The following is a 13,325-nucleotide window of genomic DNA, read 5'->3' as shown; positions in this document are numbered from 1 at the left end:
TTGATAGTTGAAAACTGACTCAATTCCATCAGAAGTTGCCCTTATTTACTAATTGAAATTGAGTTGTGACTCAATAGCAGGAAATGCGTTTAAATTGAAATTGTCTTCCTTGTGAAGTACTTAGGAGAAATTTTTTCCCTCGAAGGTTATTGGAAGGGAACCAAAGCTGGAAAATGACTTCTTAAAAAGTTGTTTTTGATTCAAAAGATATTGAAGATTAATCACCAAAAATCTTGAGTAAAAGCTTGTTTTGGTCAAATTGTGGGTATTGCCCCTGGTTAGGGCAAAGTGCCCAATTAATGGCCATAAATTTCTTATTGATAGCCGTGAAGAATGCCTTAATCTAACGGAGCTTTTATTTTTTCACTGTTACATTGGTGACAGACGGCTTTACCTAAAAAAAGTCCTAGTTAGTACTAAAATATGCTTCATTCAGAGAAAAATGTATTTAAACAGAGATTTCAATTTCGTACCAATTAATGGCCGGGTAGACCAAATAGTAGCCAGCAAATTGAGAAATGGTACCTATTATGAGCCACCTACATAACCTATAACTGACATATCTAAGAATGCTTATATATCAAAAAGTATTATTTTATCAGATGATTATAGCCTAATAATGAACTAGGAACTACTAGATACTAAGAAAAAAATTTTTTAGTAAAAAGAGTATAGTAAAATATACTCTGTTTTGCTAAAAAATATTTTTTTCTTGGTTTATAGCAGTACTTTAACGGAGTGTTTATTTGTTATTCAAATTTAGCTAGTGTATCAAATAGGAAATAAAAAAAATCAGTTGAGAAATTTTTTAATTGCTATTAATCTCTTGAACTAAATTAGCTTTTTTAGATAATTTTTGTGTCTCTTTCTTCTGTTGTTCTTTTTCTTTTTTCTTTTTTAATCTTTTTTCTTCAGTTGCTTTGACTTTATTTTTTTTCTTTTCCTCATTATTCAATTTCGATTGCATAGCTTCTTGTGAAGTTAATACAAAATATTTTTGAACCTTTCTTCGATTTTCTTTTGACTTGATAGTATATATCTTTGGATAAGGCAAAATATCATTGTCACTATCATTAGCAGAACCCTTTGTACAAGACTGAATTGGTGTCAGAATAGGCTGAACAATAGCTTCATTTGGCATCTGATTATAATGAGAGGGGGTTTCATTGGTCAAATAACAAGGCTGGCCTGTGATTTCATTTGGCATAGAATTTGACTGAACAATGGTTTCGTTTAGAATTGGAATAGGAAGATCTGTGTTTTCATTTGACACTGGAATATCTATGTCAAAAACATCCTTTATGCATGAACTCTTTTTCAGTTTGAATTCTTTATATACTTTATACAAAGGATCTGGAATGTCATAACAATTCTGGATACAGAAGTTGAAAGTTGTAAACTGCTCATGTGTTAAATAAGTATCCCAAACCAAAGAAGCAGTATTATTGTAAAGGTTTACCAAATCAGTGTTATATGTTTTTTTATATTCAGACGTATTTTCAGATTTGTTTGCGCTTGATTCTATTTCAAAATCAACTCCCACTTCTATTAAACTTTCTGATGTTGTTATTCTAGTGTCAGTTTTGATAGGTTGCAAACTTGATTCAAGCAGATCATTTTCATCAAGCAGTTGTTGTATGGAATAGACAGAATTAGGCAAGTAAGCTGTGCTTGGAATAGCAGATGGATTGTATGGATATATGCCACACGATTGAAACCCTGAAATAATGTTATCAGCTGTGAGGGCTTGATCCCAGGCTTTCTTGAAAAGACCACAAAAATTAGGCTTGTCAACAGTAACTCCAGGATATTCATTTATCAATTCATGACAGATTTGATTGTAATATGTTTTAAGAGGACCAAATACTGTTCGATCTAGAGGCTGGAGCCAATGCGAACAATGTGCTGGCATTTCCACAATATGAATATTATTTTCAATTGCAACAGACAATAATTCAACTGAGTTATGAGAATCGTGACCATCAACTATGAGAACTTGTGGCCTATCTCTGCCTATGTTAGGCAAGAAAGTATTGGTGAACCAAAGATAAGCAATCCCTTGCTTTGTCCAACCTGTCTCACTAAAACTCCAATTTGAGCCTGAAGGTGCATCTGTAGTATTAAAAGATTGAAGAGACCTAATCGTTTTACCTTTTGCTATTAAATGTGGAGGCACTAAATCACCTGCAACATTTATAGCAGCAATAATGGTTATGGTTTCACGTTTTCCTGTAGTACGAGATTGAAGGTGTTTTGTACCTCTTTTTGCAACTATTTTTGGAGGTTTAAAGTCCATCTGTAACCCGGACTCATCCATATTCCAAATCAAAGATGGCTTTAAAAGTGCATGAGTCTCCTGCAAAACTTCATGAAGTGAATAGAAATATTTTGCTACTTTTGGAACAGACATGCATTGATGGCGAACTGATGAAGTACCTTCAGGCTTTCGCAAAACTAAATTTTTATGTCGCTTATTGAATGAGCGCCACCATTTTTCTGAAGGAGTTGAATGTTTAAACTTTAAATTGTGTTTCATGGCTAAATCAGAAGCATATTTTTTAAATTGTCTTTTTCCAAATCCAAATCCAAGTGTAGCCCTTGTTGCTGCATATTCAACTAACTTGTTCTCTAAATTGCTAGATAATATTGGACTAGGTCCAGGTCTAACACCAAGAACTGAATCTCCTCTAAAATATTTACCAAGAGTTGACCGGGGAACATTGAATTGTAATGCAGCTTCTCGTTGTGACATTAAACTATTTTCAACAGCTGTAATTGCATTTTTCATATCAACACTAGACCACTGAAATCTCTTAATCTTTGTCACTTTCTGGGTAAACTTTGAGTTAAAACTAGAGGCAGTTTTATTTTTTATTTTCTTGTTCCTTTTTGTGCTTTCCATGATTAAAATCAACTTAAAGAAATAACATACAAGCTTTAAAATATAGTATAAGACTTAAAAATGATTATATATATATATATATATATATATATATATATATATATATATATATATATATATATATATATATATATATATATATATATATATATATATATATAGTATATAAAGTATATACATGTATTGTATAGATAAGTTACTATTTTATATATTTACTAGCTATATACTAAATTAATGTTACATCAGCACTTGCCTATATCTTATGTTTATATAAATAGCTGATGCATTTGAAATAAATTGGAAATCAATTTTACTTTATAGTGTTTATACAGTATAAATTACACTAAGATCCTAATATTAGCCACGTTAGTACCATACAAGAGCCACGGCTCTTATTTGGTCAAACGAGTGGCTATTAATGAGACTATTTGAGATCTTTGAGCTTGGGCTACATTTATGCTTCTTCCTTTCGTGTGTTGACAAATAAAACAGTTTACATAAACATAATAAACTAACAAAACAGATCAAAATATATCATAAAGCCGTACACGAAGGAATACTTCGTTAAATGCGTCTCAAAGTTGCTTGAAAAAAACAAAAATGAGTACCGCCGGTATAAAATATTTACTTCTACTAACCTTGACAAAAATAAGATTTCTACAAAATCAAGACTAATAGAAAAATTTACAAAAGCTCAAATAAAACATAGATATATCAAAGAAACACGAAATAATATTAATCAACTAGGTAAATGTCCCGCCAAGTAAATAAATGTAACAAAAGCTGACCCAAATTTGGCTCTTAATAAGACCCGGCCATTATTAGGTCACTTTGCCCTAATGCTTGAATGTTTTCTAAAATTTACATCTTAATTCTACTAAAGGTTATACTTCAAAACCCTATTCTTACCTAAAAAATACTGCTGAGAGGTTCAATTTATACATCTACAAACATACTTATTAGAAATATTTCTACTTATAGAATTCAGGCACAAGCTGAAACAAACACAATCAATTAGCAAATCGCTATTCTGCAAGAGATAAGATGCACTGGAGTCAGTCTTTGCACTTTTTTCAGGACTGATAATAGAGAAAGTAGACATTTACTAAGGCATTGAATTACAATTACCTGTAAAAAAAACTGGAAATATTGCAGAAAGTACAAACACGTATCAAAAATAGTCAATGATTCCACGTGAAAAAACTTTAAATTTTTCTTATTAGAATATGGCGTTTGCAGAAAATTAAATTTTTGAACTGTCTTAAACTAATAATAGGATGATGATATTATTAACACAATTTATAATATTCGTTCCGACCCTGATACTGCATGTAGTGTCAACCCAGTTCTTCAGCATATCCCAAAAACGACGTTGATTTCATAAATTAACACCAAATTAACAAAGTGTCTTTTCTAAAAACCTGATATAATTAAGTCAAAAATAATGATATTATGTAATATGTATTATGCAATATTTATTAAGTAACATGAGACTTTTTTTGTCTGACCAATTACCTAACTTTCTACCAATGTTTTCTTAACAACGCTTTCTGGAATCGAGCTGAAATTAAAGATATTTGTACATGTAGACTCAAAAAAATTAGGCTTGTCTGACATGTAGATGAATAAAAAAAAATTGGCTTGTCACTGTAAAGTAAAATAGCGAACATCTAATGAATGTTGAAAACGGTGACCCATTAATAAATGTAATAGCAAAAAATAAAATATACAACTTTATTTTTTACACTAACAAAAACCGAATATAGCAAAAGGTTTTAGAAAAGTGATTGAGTACTTCAAAAATTATCTTTAACGGTCAACTATTTCTTAACGAAAAAAAAGACCTTGAATTTCAATTTTTTGAAAACATTAAAAAGTCCACTTAAGCCTTAAATAAATTCTGTAATTGCAGATGTTGTACTAACATCAAGTATTGTTTAACCAACAAATTTAGGGATATCGTTTCCAAAAAAAAATATTTAACCATGCATTCCTTTTTACAATATTCACATTTAATAAATTTCTTCAAAAAAAAAAAAAGAAACGATGTTCAAGAAACAGAGATTAATGAAATCGAGGTTTTTCGATAACTTAAACGTAAAGCGTCATAATTATTATATCATAAATTACGTCATAATTTTCTTGTTAGTTTTCTTGTCTTTTTGACTTCTGCTGCAATAATTCAACAATATCAATCCTTTCATAGCAACCATCTCGTAAATAGAATGTACAGTTTGTTATTTTTTAAGAACGTCGAAATCTTTAACTAGTCACCTAAATTTTTATTTCTTTAGATTGTTAGTTTTACTAATGCTTTACATCTTCAACTACTTTTTTAAGTATTACAAATTAATTTGCTTATTGGAAGACATTCATACAACAGATTGATTTTTAGGGCGCTATGCTGATAAAAATTGTCGAGTGGATTTTATGACGTAATTTTTTTTTTCGAAGTGAAATATACAGTTTTTTTTAACACTAATTATTTAAAACTATTATCTATTTATTAACATAGTTTACAAATGGTATGAAATAGTGACCAAAATACTTTTACACCAAAAGTATTGAGCTTTATCAAAACTTTGTAATATGATTCCTCTTTCACAGCCCTCTGAATCCGTTACCGGGCGCAAGAACATGTCCAAATCTTTTGTTTTTTTTATTTTCATTAAACGCCATGAAACGTCAACAAATTTATTAACAATTTTCCAAAATCAAAAGTTTTGTTACGAGAGGAAAATAAAGCTTTTGAAGTAGACTCTTTCCTTTGCAGTTTTACTTATATCAAATTAAGTTCCATATCAACGGCATTTCATTTAGATTCACTGACTGCTCTAATAAGGTAAAAGAGTTCGAAATTGGAAAAGTTACACAGATCTAGCGAGCATGCTACCATTTTCTCCTCCTTCCCTGGTGACCTGAAAAAAAAGTTGCTTTTTACATAAAAGATAAATGATGACTTTGAAGCAAAAAATGGGCCATCAAATCCATTTTTGCTTTTAGAAAGCGAATGGTTTGCAAACACATACGTTATAGGGCATTTCAGACTGCAACTTGATAAATAGAGAATGTAGCTCTGCAAATTTATTTTACCTAAGTTTTGACTAATATTTGAATGCAGCTCGATTGCAATTTGACAATCAGATTTGCAAATAGAGAACGCAGCTCTGCAAATTTCAATTTGCAGAGCTGCATTTTCAATTTATCTATTTTCGTCGCATTTTTCAATGTAATTAATATGGATTTAAAGTGCAATAAATATAAATCAATAGCATCATGCCGCAATATCAAACGTGTTGCAAATCTTTTGAATTGCCTGCTACTTGCAGATTTAACATTTTTCCAGTTCAAAATTTTAGGATACAAAAAATTTTCCGAACGTCGGATTTTTTGTCTCGCTTAGTTTTTTTCAATAAAAAAGCCAAAATATCAAAAAGTATCAAAATATCCTGAAAAAGATTGTGGCTTTATTGGAGTGACATTTAGATTTATTTCGTCTAGATATTTTTCATACGAATCTTGTCCCGCCGATGGTAGTAGAGCAGCATTGAAATCAAGCTCACTTGAATGATATTTGTTTATAGATTTCTCATAAATTGAATCACGGAACTGGTTCGAAACTGGTTTGTAGATTAATTTGGTCTGAAAGATCGTTTCCATAGCAACAGAGTTTCTCAAACATGAATAAAATCAAAATTAAAATGAAATAACCCTTATTTGAGGAAAGTGGTCTTACAAGAAATTATACGAAGAACATTGTTGCACCTCTAAATGGTATGGAACTCTGGAACGATTTTACAGTAGAAGTAAGTATTTTTTAAGTTTAAATCATTGATTTGAAATTTAATTTCTGTGTACTTTTCGCGCCTTTTTTCCGTTTAAGTTGAATTCTTTTTTTAAATTCATTCCGTCAGAAAGAAATTTTTCTAACGAAAAAAAAAACGCAATCTGTTTTGTATTTCTGCGTTCAAAGGCACAATACAATTTTGACGCGTCATTCTTTCTTTACTGTTTGGTCCTTTTGTTCATTTGTTAAAAATGTTTACAAAAATATAACTTCTACATTGTAATTATAAATACTATTTAAAAGTATATTTGAGCTTAATCTGGAATTTATGTAACGTTTTAAGAACGCGCAAAGTTGTATCAAGTTTGATAAACGAGTTCCTCACACCCCGTCCTCTACCTTTGAGTTAAAATCCCTTTTTACCCCAAAGGGAGAGGATGGGGGTGTGATCATTCGAATGATAATTCGAATGATACTGTTACAAAATTTTTTGTTAAATTCAAACAGAATGTATAATATAAAAAGTACGATACTGCATTGCTCAAAATGTGGCTTGGTCTCTCACACTGTTTTGAAAAGATGTGAGACTAGAGATTTCTGCCTGATCTTGTTGAAATTTGCACGACAGAAAATAGCATCAATATTGGTATAACTTAATTTTGTTTTTTGTTTGGAAAAAGATTAAGAAATTCACTGAGATATAAAGAATACTTGGCTTTTAATAAGACTTAATGTAAGATGATTCTAGTGGATCAACTCCAGCCAGAATCGCTCAATCTTTTTAAATTTGGAGTGATTTAAAGAACTTAATATACCTTAAAGGTTCTTAAATAAACGCCTAACTGATTACCTCCTATTCTATGATTTAAACTGATAACTGATTATGAGCCCCGAAAAGTAATAATAGTTGAACAAAATCTCTTTAGCACGAGGGTTTTTTATTCATAAAAAATGACTTAAATCTTTAAACTGCTTGCTTTATCTGGACTTGTACATATTTTATGAGTTCACATTCCACAGACTCTACAATGATTCCACAGTTTTTAAAGTTTCCTTTCACGAATAGGTAGAATTCCTAAGTAATACTCGATATTATCTTCACTTCTAATCACCTATTTTAAACCAGATTGCATTTAATTCAACGGCCCTTTTAATATAAGTATGTGCAACGCACAGGATTTATTTTACTATCTTCTGAAGTACGATGGTTAAACGACTCATAATCGGTTTCTAAATGTTTACTTTCGTAAAAATGAATTTACACACGTAATTAGTTAAACAAAGAAAAACTTTTACGTCATCATAGGAAAAAAAACGAGAGATTTAAGTTCTGACATTTTCAGACAAAAAAAAAAACAAAAAAAAAACAAGTTAAACTGGTATTTCTATATTCATTTAAAATCTTAACCAACTCACATTTTATCTTAAAACATTTTAAAAATTTTTGCTCGCTTTACATATTGAGGAAATTAAACTTCAAATTTAATTTCTATGCACCCAGCAGGAATTTATAACATATAATCTTTAAAAAAAGTGAACTAATTATAACACTTATGATTTTATTGTTTTAAACAAAACGCGGAGGAAGCGATATCTACTTTGGCAATTTCATTTTATAAGAAATTGTATTGTTTTATGCTTCGCGTTTTATTCGTTCAGTTTATTTAGTTATTCAATAAATTCATATTCCATTCATTTCATAAAACAAATTCTTGTTTCTGAATCAACATGCAACCATGATGAAATTTACCAAATGACAAAACGGACTTGTCTATGATTGACATGTTTACTTTAAAACAGGAATTTATTGAATTATAAATGCATCTGTATATATAGATGTTTGTTTCTGCTATAAAGTTTAAGATCAGCGACTAAAAAGAGTTTTAAAAATCTTACAAATAAAAATATGTATGCAAATAAATAATTTTTATAGATAAATAATGTATACAAATAAAAATTGTGTGTAAAGTAATGTAAGTGAGATAAAACAATACTTTGTGTTATTTATCGTTTGGAACATTGTAACATTACAATTTTAATGCAACTTTTTACACAAATTTTTTTACAACTTAAACTTTAACAAATTTAAGTTGCAAAAGAATTTCTAAAAAAAAAACTCGTTTTAAAAATATCTTTAACAATTTTTAGTTTATAAATATCTTTAACAATTTTTAGTTTATAAATATCTTTAACGATTTTTAGTTTATAAATATCTTTAACGATTTTTAGTTTATAAATATCTTTAACAATTTTTAGTTTATAAATATCTTTAACAATTTTTAGTTTATAAATATCTTTAACAATTTTTAGTTTATAAATATCTTTAACGATTTTTAGTTTATAAATATCTTTAACAATTTTTAGTTTATAAATATCTTTAACGATTTTTAGTTTATAAATATCTTTAACAATTGAAGTAAACTTTGTTTGTTTAACCTCTGTTTTTTTTCATTTTTTGTATATACATTATAAACTTCATTATTTTAGTTATTATATTAATTAAATTATAAATTTTGGAGATGAGATTCTTTGTGTTGCTGTTGACTGCATCAATGGCTGCTGGTATAGTTTTGGTACCGAGGACCCATCTAAAGGAAGCCAAAAAGACTCCAAAATTGAGTACGGAATCAAAACGGATTATGGAGAAGGATTCAAACTCATATCAAAACAAAGGTCCCCAGCAACATATTGAGAAAAATTCCGAAAATCTTCCTCGAAATCAACTTAAAAATTTTTTGTTAAAACATAAATTTTTTGAAAAACCTTTTTTTACTAAAGAAGATGGATTTCAAGACAAAAACAAGCTAAAATACCATAAATCTCATCATAAAGGCAACCACAGCCATCAACATCATCATAAAAATCATAGTAGCCACAACTACACACAAGGTAGATTAAACTTTTGATTGCCTTAATAAAGATAACGGTTTAAACTTTATCATTGGTTAACAGATTTTATCTTGAAAGTACTAAGGTAGATGCTTCTAAGATATATAAGGCTTCTTGTTTGTTAGGTAAAAAAGGTAATCGTGATAAAAAAAAAAAAGAGAGAGAAAGAAAAAAAAAAAAAAATATGGCAAAACTGTAAATGAAAAATCAAAAAATTATATAACTAAGTTTTTTTCGCTATAGACAAAGTGGATGTACCAAAAGATGTTGAAAACAAAAAAATTTACGATGAAATATCCCTTCTCGATAGCCCCATTTTCAATCAGGCAAAAAATTTCGACTTCTCTAGGCTTTTAAATATTGCTTCGGAATCAGCATCGATTCTTCGTAAACACGGAATATTTGTTGAAAATACAGATGATGATAAGGTTTAGAGTTTTTTTATGGAAATTTTTTTTTTTGGAGGTTTGATAAAAATTTTCGGTAACTAATTCATAACTCTTCTTCTTCTTCCTTTTGATTTCAGAAAAAAGTCTAAAAATTTAATGATTTACTTAAATTTATTTTCTGAAAGAATGATAAAGATAAAGAATCGAAAGACGATGACACAAATGAAGATTTTATAAGTGATAAGGTCATTTCAAATTTTAAGTCGCTGCAGCATAAATTATCTGATATACGATTGTCTCACGGGTTCGATTTTGATTCTATTTTAAAGGTTTGTATTTATTTTGATTAAATTTATTCTAAACTTTATCTTATATGCCTTTTGCAATATAGTTAATGCGCCCTTTTTTTTGCACCCATTTTGGTATTTCTTTAGCACCCATTTTTGGATAAAAGTTTAAAAAGCACACTCGCAGAATCGATAGAAGAAAAAATTGCTAGAGTTAGTGACGTAGGCGACAATCTAAGAAAAAGTTTAGAAGAAACGTCTCGAGGAATTTTTGATGGCTTTAAAACTTCGAAAGAAATCTTTGATAACGTTGAAAAAAATATTCAACCGTTCGGAGACAAGTTTTTGGAAAAGCTTTTTAGAATGTCTAAACTTCAGAAAGAAAAGATCAAGAACTTTCTCAACATGAGTGCAAATAAATGCACCAGTTTTGTAAAAAATCTAACAAATGAAACATCTTTAATGAACAATGTTGATTGTTTGGTATGCAAAGCAATTGCTTCTATTGTATACTTTCAAGTAAAAATTGCCAACTCTACAATTGAAGTCATAGAAAAATTAGTCAAAGACCTATGCTCTGCCTTTCCTTATGCAACAAACGAGGTAAGATCGACAAAAATGTTAATTTATGTTAAATTATGATCGAAACTCTATGCTAATCAACAAAATAGTATCACGAAAAAATTTTATATTAAAAAAACTTTTTTTTTTTAAAAAAAAAAAAGAAGTACTAAAAAAAGAAGTGCTCTCGCAGTTTTTAGAAACTTGTGTTAAACGTTATGAAATTTCATACACGATCTGTCTTAGTGCAACTTTTTCCTGAAACACATCGAACAGATGGTTCAATTTGTTTTAAAAGGGCTAACTCCAGGACAAATCTGTAACGAACTAAAGTATTGTAATGCAACATCTTCGCAAGGAAAGTTTTTCTGCGATTACGGAATTATTGAAAAAAAATTTAGCAAAGTATGTTTCTAGTTACTTGTTATTGATAAAAAAAAGCTGGTTCTATAAATAAAAGTTAATGAACTCTGTTAAAAAGTTACAAAATGGAAGCTTATTTTTTTCTTAAAACAGAATGAAGGAGCATGTTTTACTTTGAAGAGGCAAATTTGACCATTTCTGAGCGAATTTTTATGATGTTGTAAAATTTCTTTACTTTCAGCTGGGGAAACAATTTGGCTCTAGAATCACGTCACTTATTAGTCCTGATGGGTTTGGTTGTGCAACATGCAAGTTTGTTGGTAAAGCAATAAACTTGGTAATGGAAACCACGAATGCAACCAATGAGATGATCAAGAAACAAATAAATAATACTTGTGCGCTGTTTCCGAATGCAGCAGATATGGTAAACTGATAGCCAATTATTCACAATAATAAAAATATACAAAATAATACATGAAATGATAATACACAAAATATTAAAACCGCTTATACACAAACACACGCATAAAATACTTAATCTTAATATTAAATAAGATAATGGTTGTTCTCACCATTATCATGTTAAAAAAAAGATCGAGTTAAAAAAAAAACATCAGATGAATTAAATAATTCAAACGCCCACACATGATTAATTTAGTGTAACCGCTACGCCACAAACGGTGGAGATTTGATAGAATACATCAGGAACAAAATAAAACCAGTTGATGCTTGCAAAAAAATGACGATCTGCAAATCTGACGCTTCACATGAAATATTCCAAAGTACAACATTAGGTAACAATTTATTTAATTTTTTACGTCGACAATCCCTATACGGATAATCCATTTAGATGCCCAAACAGAAAACCATACAGATACCCATTGAAACTCCCATCTCAGTAGCCGTACAAATACTCATGTAGATATATGAATGTTCAAAACTGAGACTATACTTTTTATGAATTTGTAAAACCTTTTATTCAGTATCACAAGAATCAGACGACACAAATGAAGATAGCAAACCCGAACCGGTTGAAACGGACACATCACTTCTAAATCCTATCGAAAGTGAGAGTAACGAAGAAATAAACGAAAACTATGACTACGAAGTCAAATCAGATTTGCCAAACGAAAATGGTTGGAATGGATTTGTTCCCAGTTTGCGAATTTTTTAATTTTGAAGAAAGTAACTTGATCTAATTTAATTTTCCACTAAAATTTTTTTAAAATTCCAATTTTTTTAAAGTTCCATTTCCTTTGTAATTAAATTGATTTTTTTAATGAAATAATATCCCAATGATTTAACTCTTAATGACGTATTAATATCATTGAATAATCATTGTGATCGCTTTTTTTTAAAAAAATAAATATACTGACATCACATCTAATTAAACACTTTGTTATTTTTGTTTGAAAAAGTTTATTCAAACTCTACCAACCTTTTTTATGCTCAGTTTTACTGTCAACATCTCATTATTTGTTTGTTTTAAAGACATGACTGATGTTTTTAACGAAAGAAGGGGGTATTTTCTTAAAATGAGCTCAAGGAAAACACTAGTAGCAGCTTAATAATTGTAAAGCTTATTGAGACAAAATTTAGTAAATTGGTCCACTTTTTTAGACAACTTACTACCTGTTCTTTGGTTTAAACCGTATTCCCAATAAGTATAATAAAACGAAGCTTAGCACCAAACTAATTACCCCCTGTTCTATGGTTTAAACTGATAACTGTTTATGGGCTCCAAAAAGTAATAGTAGTTCAACAACATTTCTTTAGCATGTGCGTTTTTTATTCATAAAAAAATGAATTAAATTTTTAATAACTATTATTATAGATTTCATACAAGATATTCTAAACAAAATGGAGTATCTTTTATTCTAAACGATTTTATAAGTATGGCTATATTGTAAAAAGTATAGCTGATTATATTTTTGTTGGGGGCGAGAAGGGGAAAGTGTACAAACCGGTTTTCTTTTCTGATCGATATGGAGCTATCTGACGAACAAAATATGCAATATTAAAGAGCGTTTGTAAAATTGTATCTTATTGAGTTGAACGCAAACTGTGCTGTGAAGAACTGCTTCACTTCTGTTGCTATACGCCATCAGAGGTTAACGGTAAAAAAAAAAAGTTCAATTAAAACACAC

The 13,325-nt window shown here is 29.3% G+C and overlaps 2 protein-coding genes across 3 annotated transcripts; one reads left to right on the top strand and one right to left on the bottom strand.

Moving 5' to 3' along the window:
• Nucleotides 1-363: 363 nt before the first annotated feature.
• LOC149887194 (uncharacterized) lies at nucleotides 364-2,970 on the bottom strand. The gene has a single exon (XM_090091133.1). It carries the CDS (start codon nucleotides 2,900-2,902, stop codon nucleotides 809-811), a length of 2,094 nt encoding a protein of 697 aa, XP_089947259.1. The 5' UTR covers nucleotides 2,903-2,970; the 3' UTR covers nucleotides 364-808.
• Nucleotides 2,971-9,136: 6,166 nt separating this feature from the next.
• On the top strand, nucleotides 9,137-12,570 carry LOC145190176 (uncharacterized). 2 transcript variants are annotated; one of them, XM_090091852.1, is made up of 8 exons: nucleotides 9,137-9,578; nucleotides 9,822-10,006; nucleotides 10,153-10,296; nucleotides 10,402-10,857; nucleotides 11,062-11,220; nucleotides 11,420-11,602; nucleotides 11,837-11,972; nucleotides 12,162-12,570. In XM_090091852.1, exons 1-8 carry the CDS (start codon nucleotides 9,209-9,211, stop codon nucleotides 12,350-12,352), a joined length of 1,824 nt encoding a protein of 607 aa, XP_089947978.1. In that variant the 5' UTR covers nucleotides 9,137-9,208; the 3' UTR covers nucleotides 12,353-12,570. The 2 variants fall into 2 exon arrangements, with proteins under 2 accessions (XP_089947978.1, XP_089947979.1); XM_090091853.1 differs by lacking the exon at nucleotides 11,062-11,220.
• The last annotated feature ends 755 nt before the right edge of the window (nucleotides 12,571-13,325 follow it).

The sequence above is a fragment of the Hydra viridissima genome, unplaced genomic scaffold (assembly GCF_058129835.1).
Source record: "Hydra viridissima isolate aposymbiotic clone 2 unplaced genomic scaffold, HvirCarnegie_v1 scaffold_6, whole genome shotgun sequence".
Classification (NCBI taxonomy): Eukaryota; Metazoa; Cnidaria; class Hydrozoa; order Anthoathecata; family Hydridae; genus Hydra; species Hydra viridissima.
This window is presented reverse-complemented; position numbering and strand designations above follow the sequence as displayed.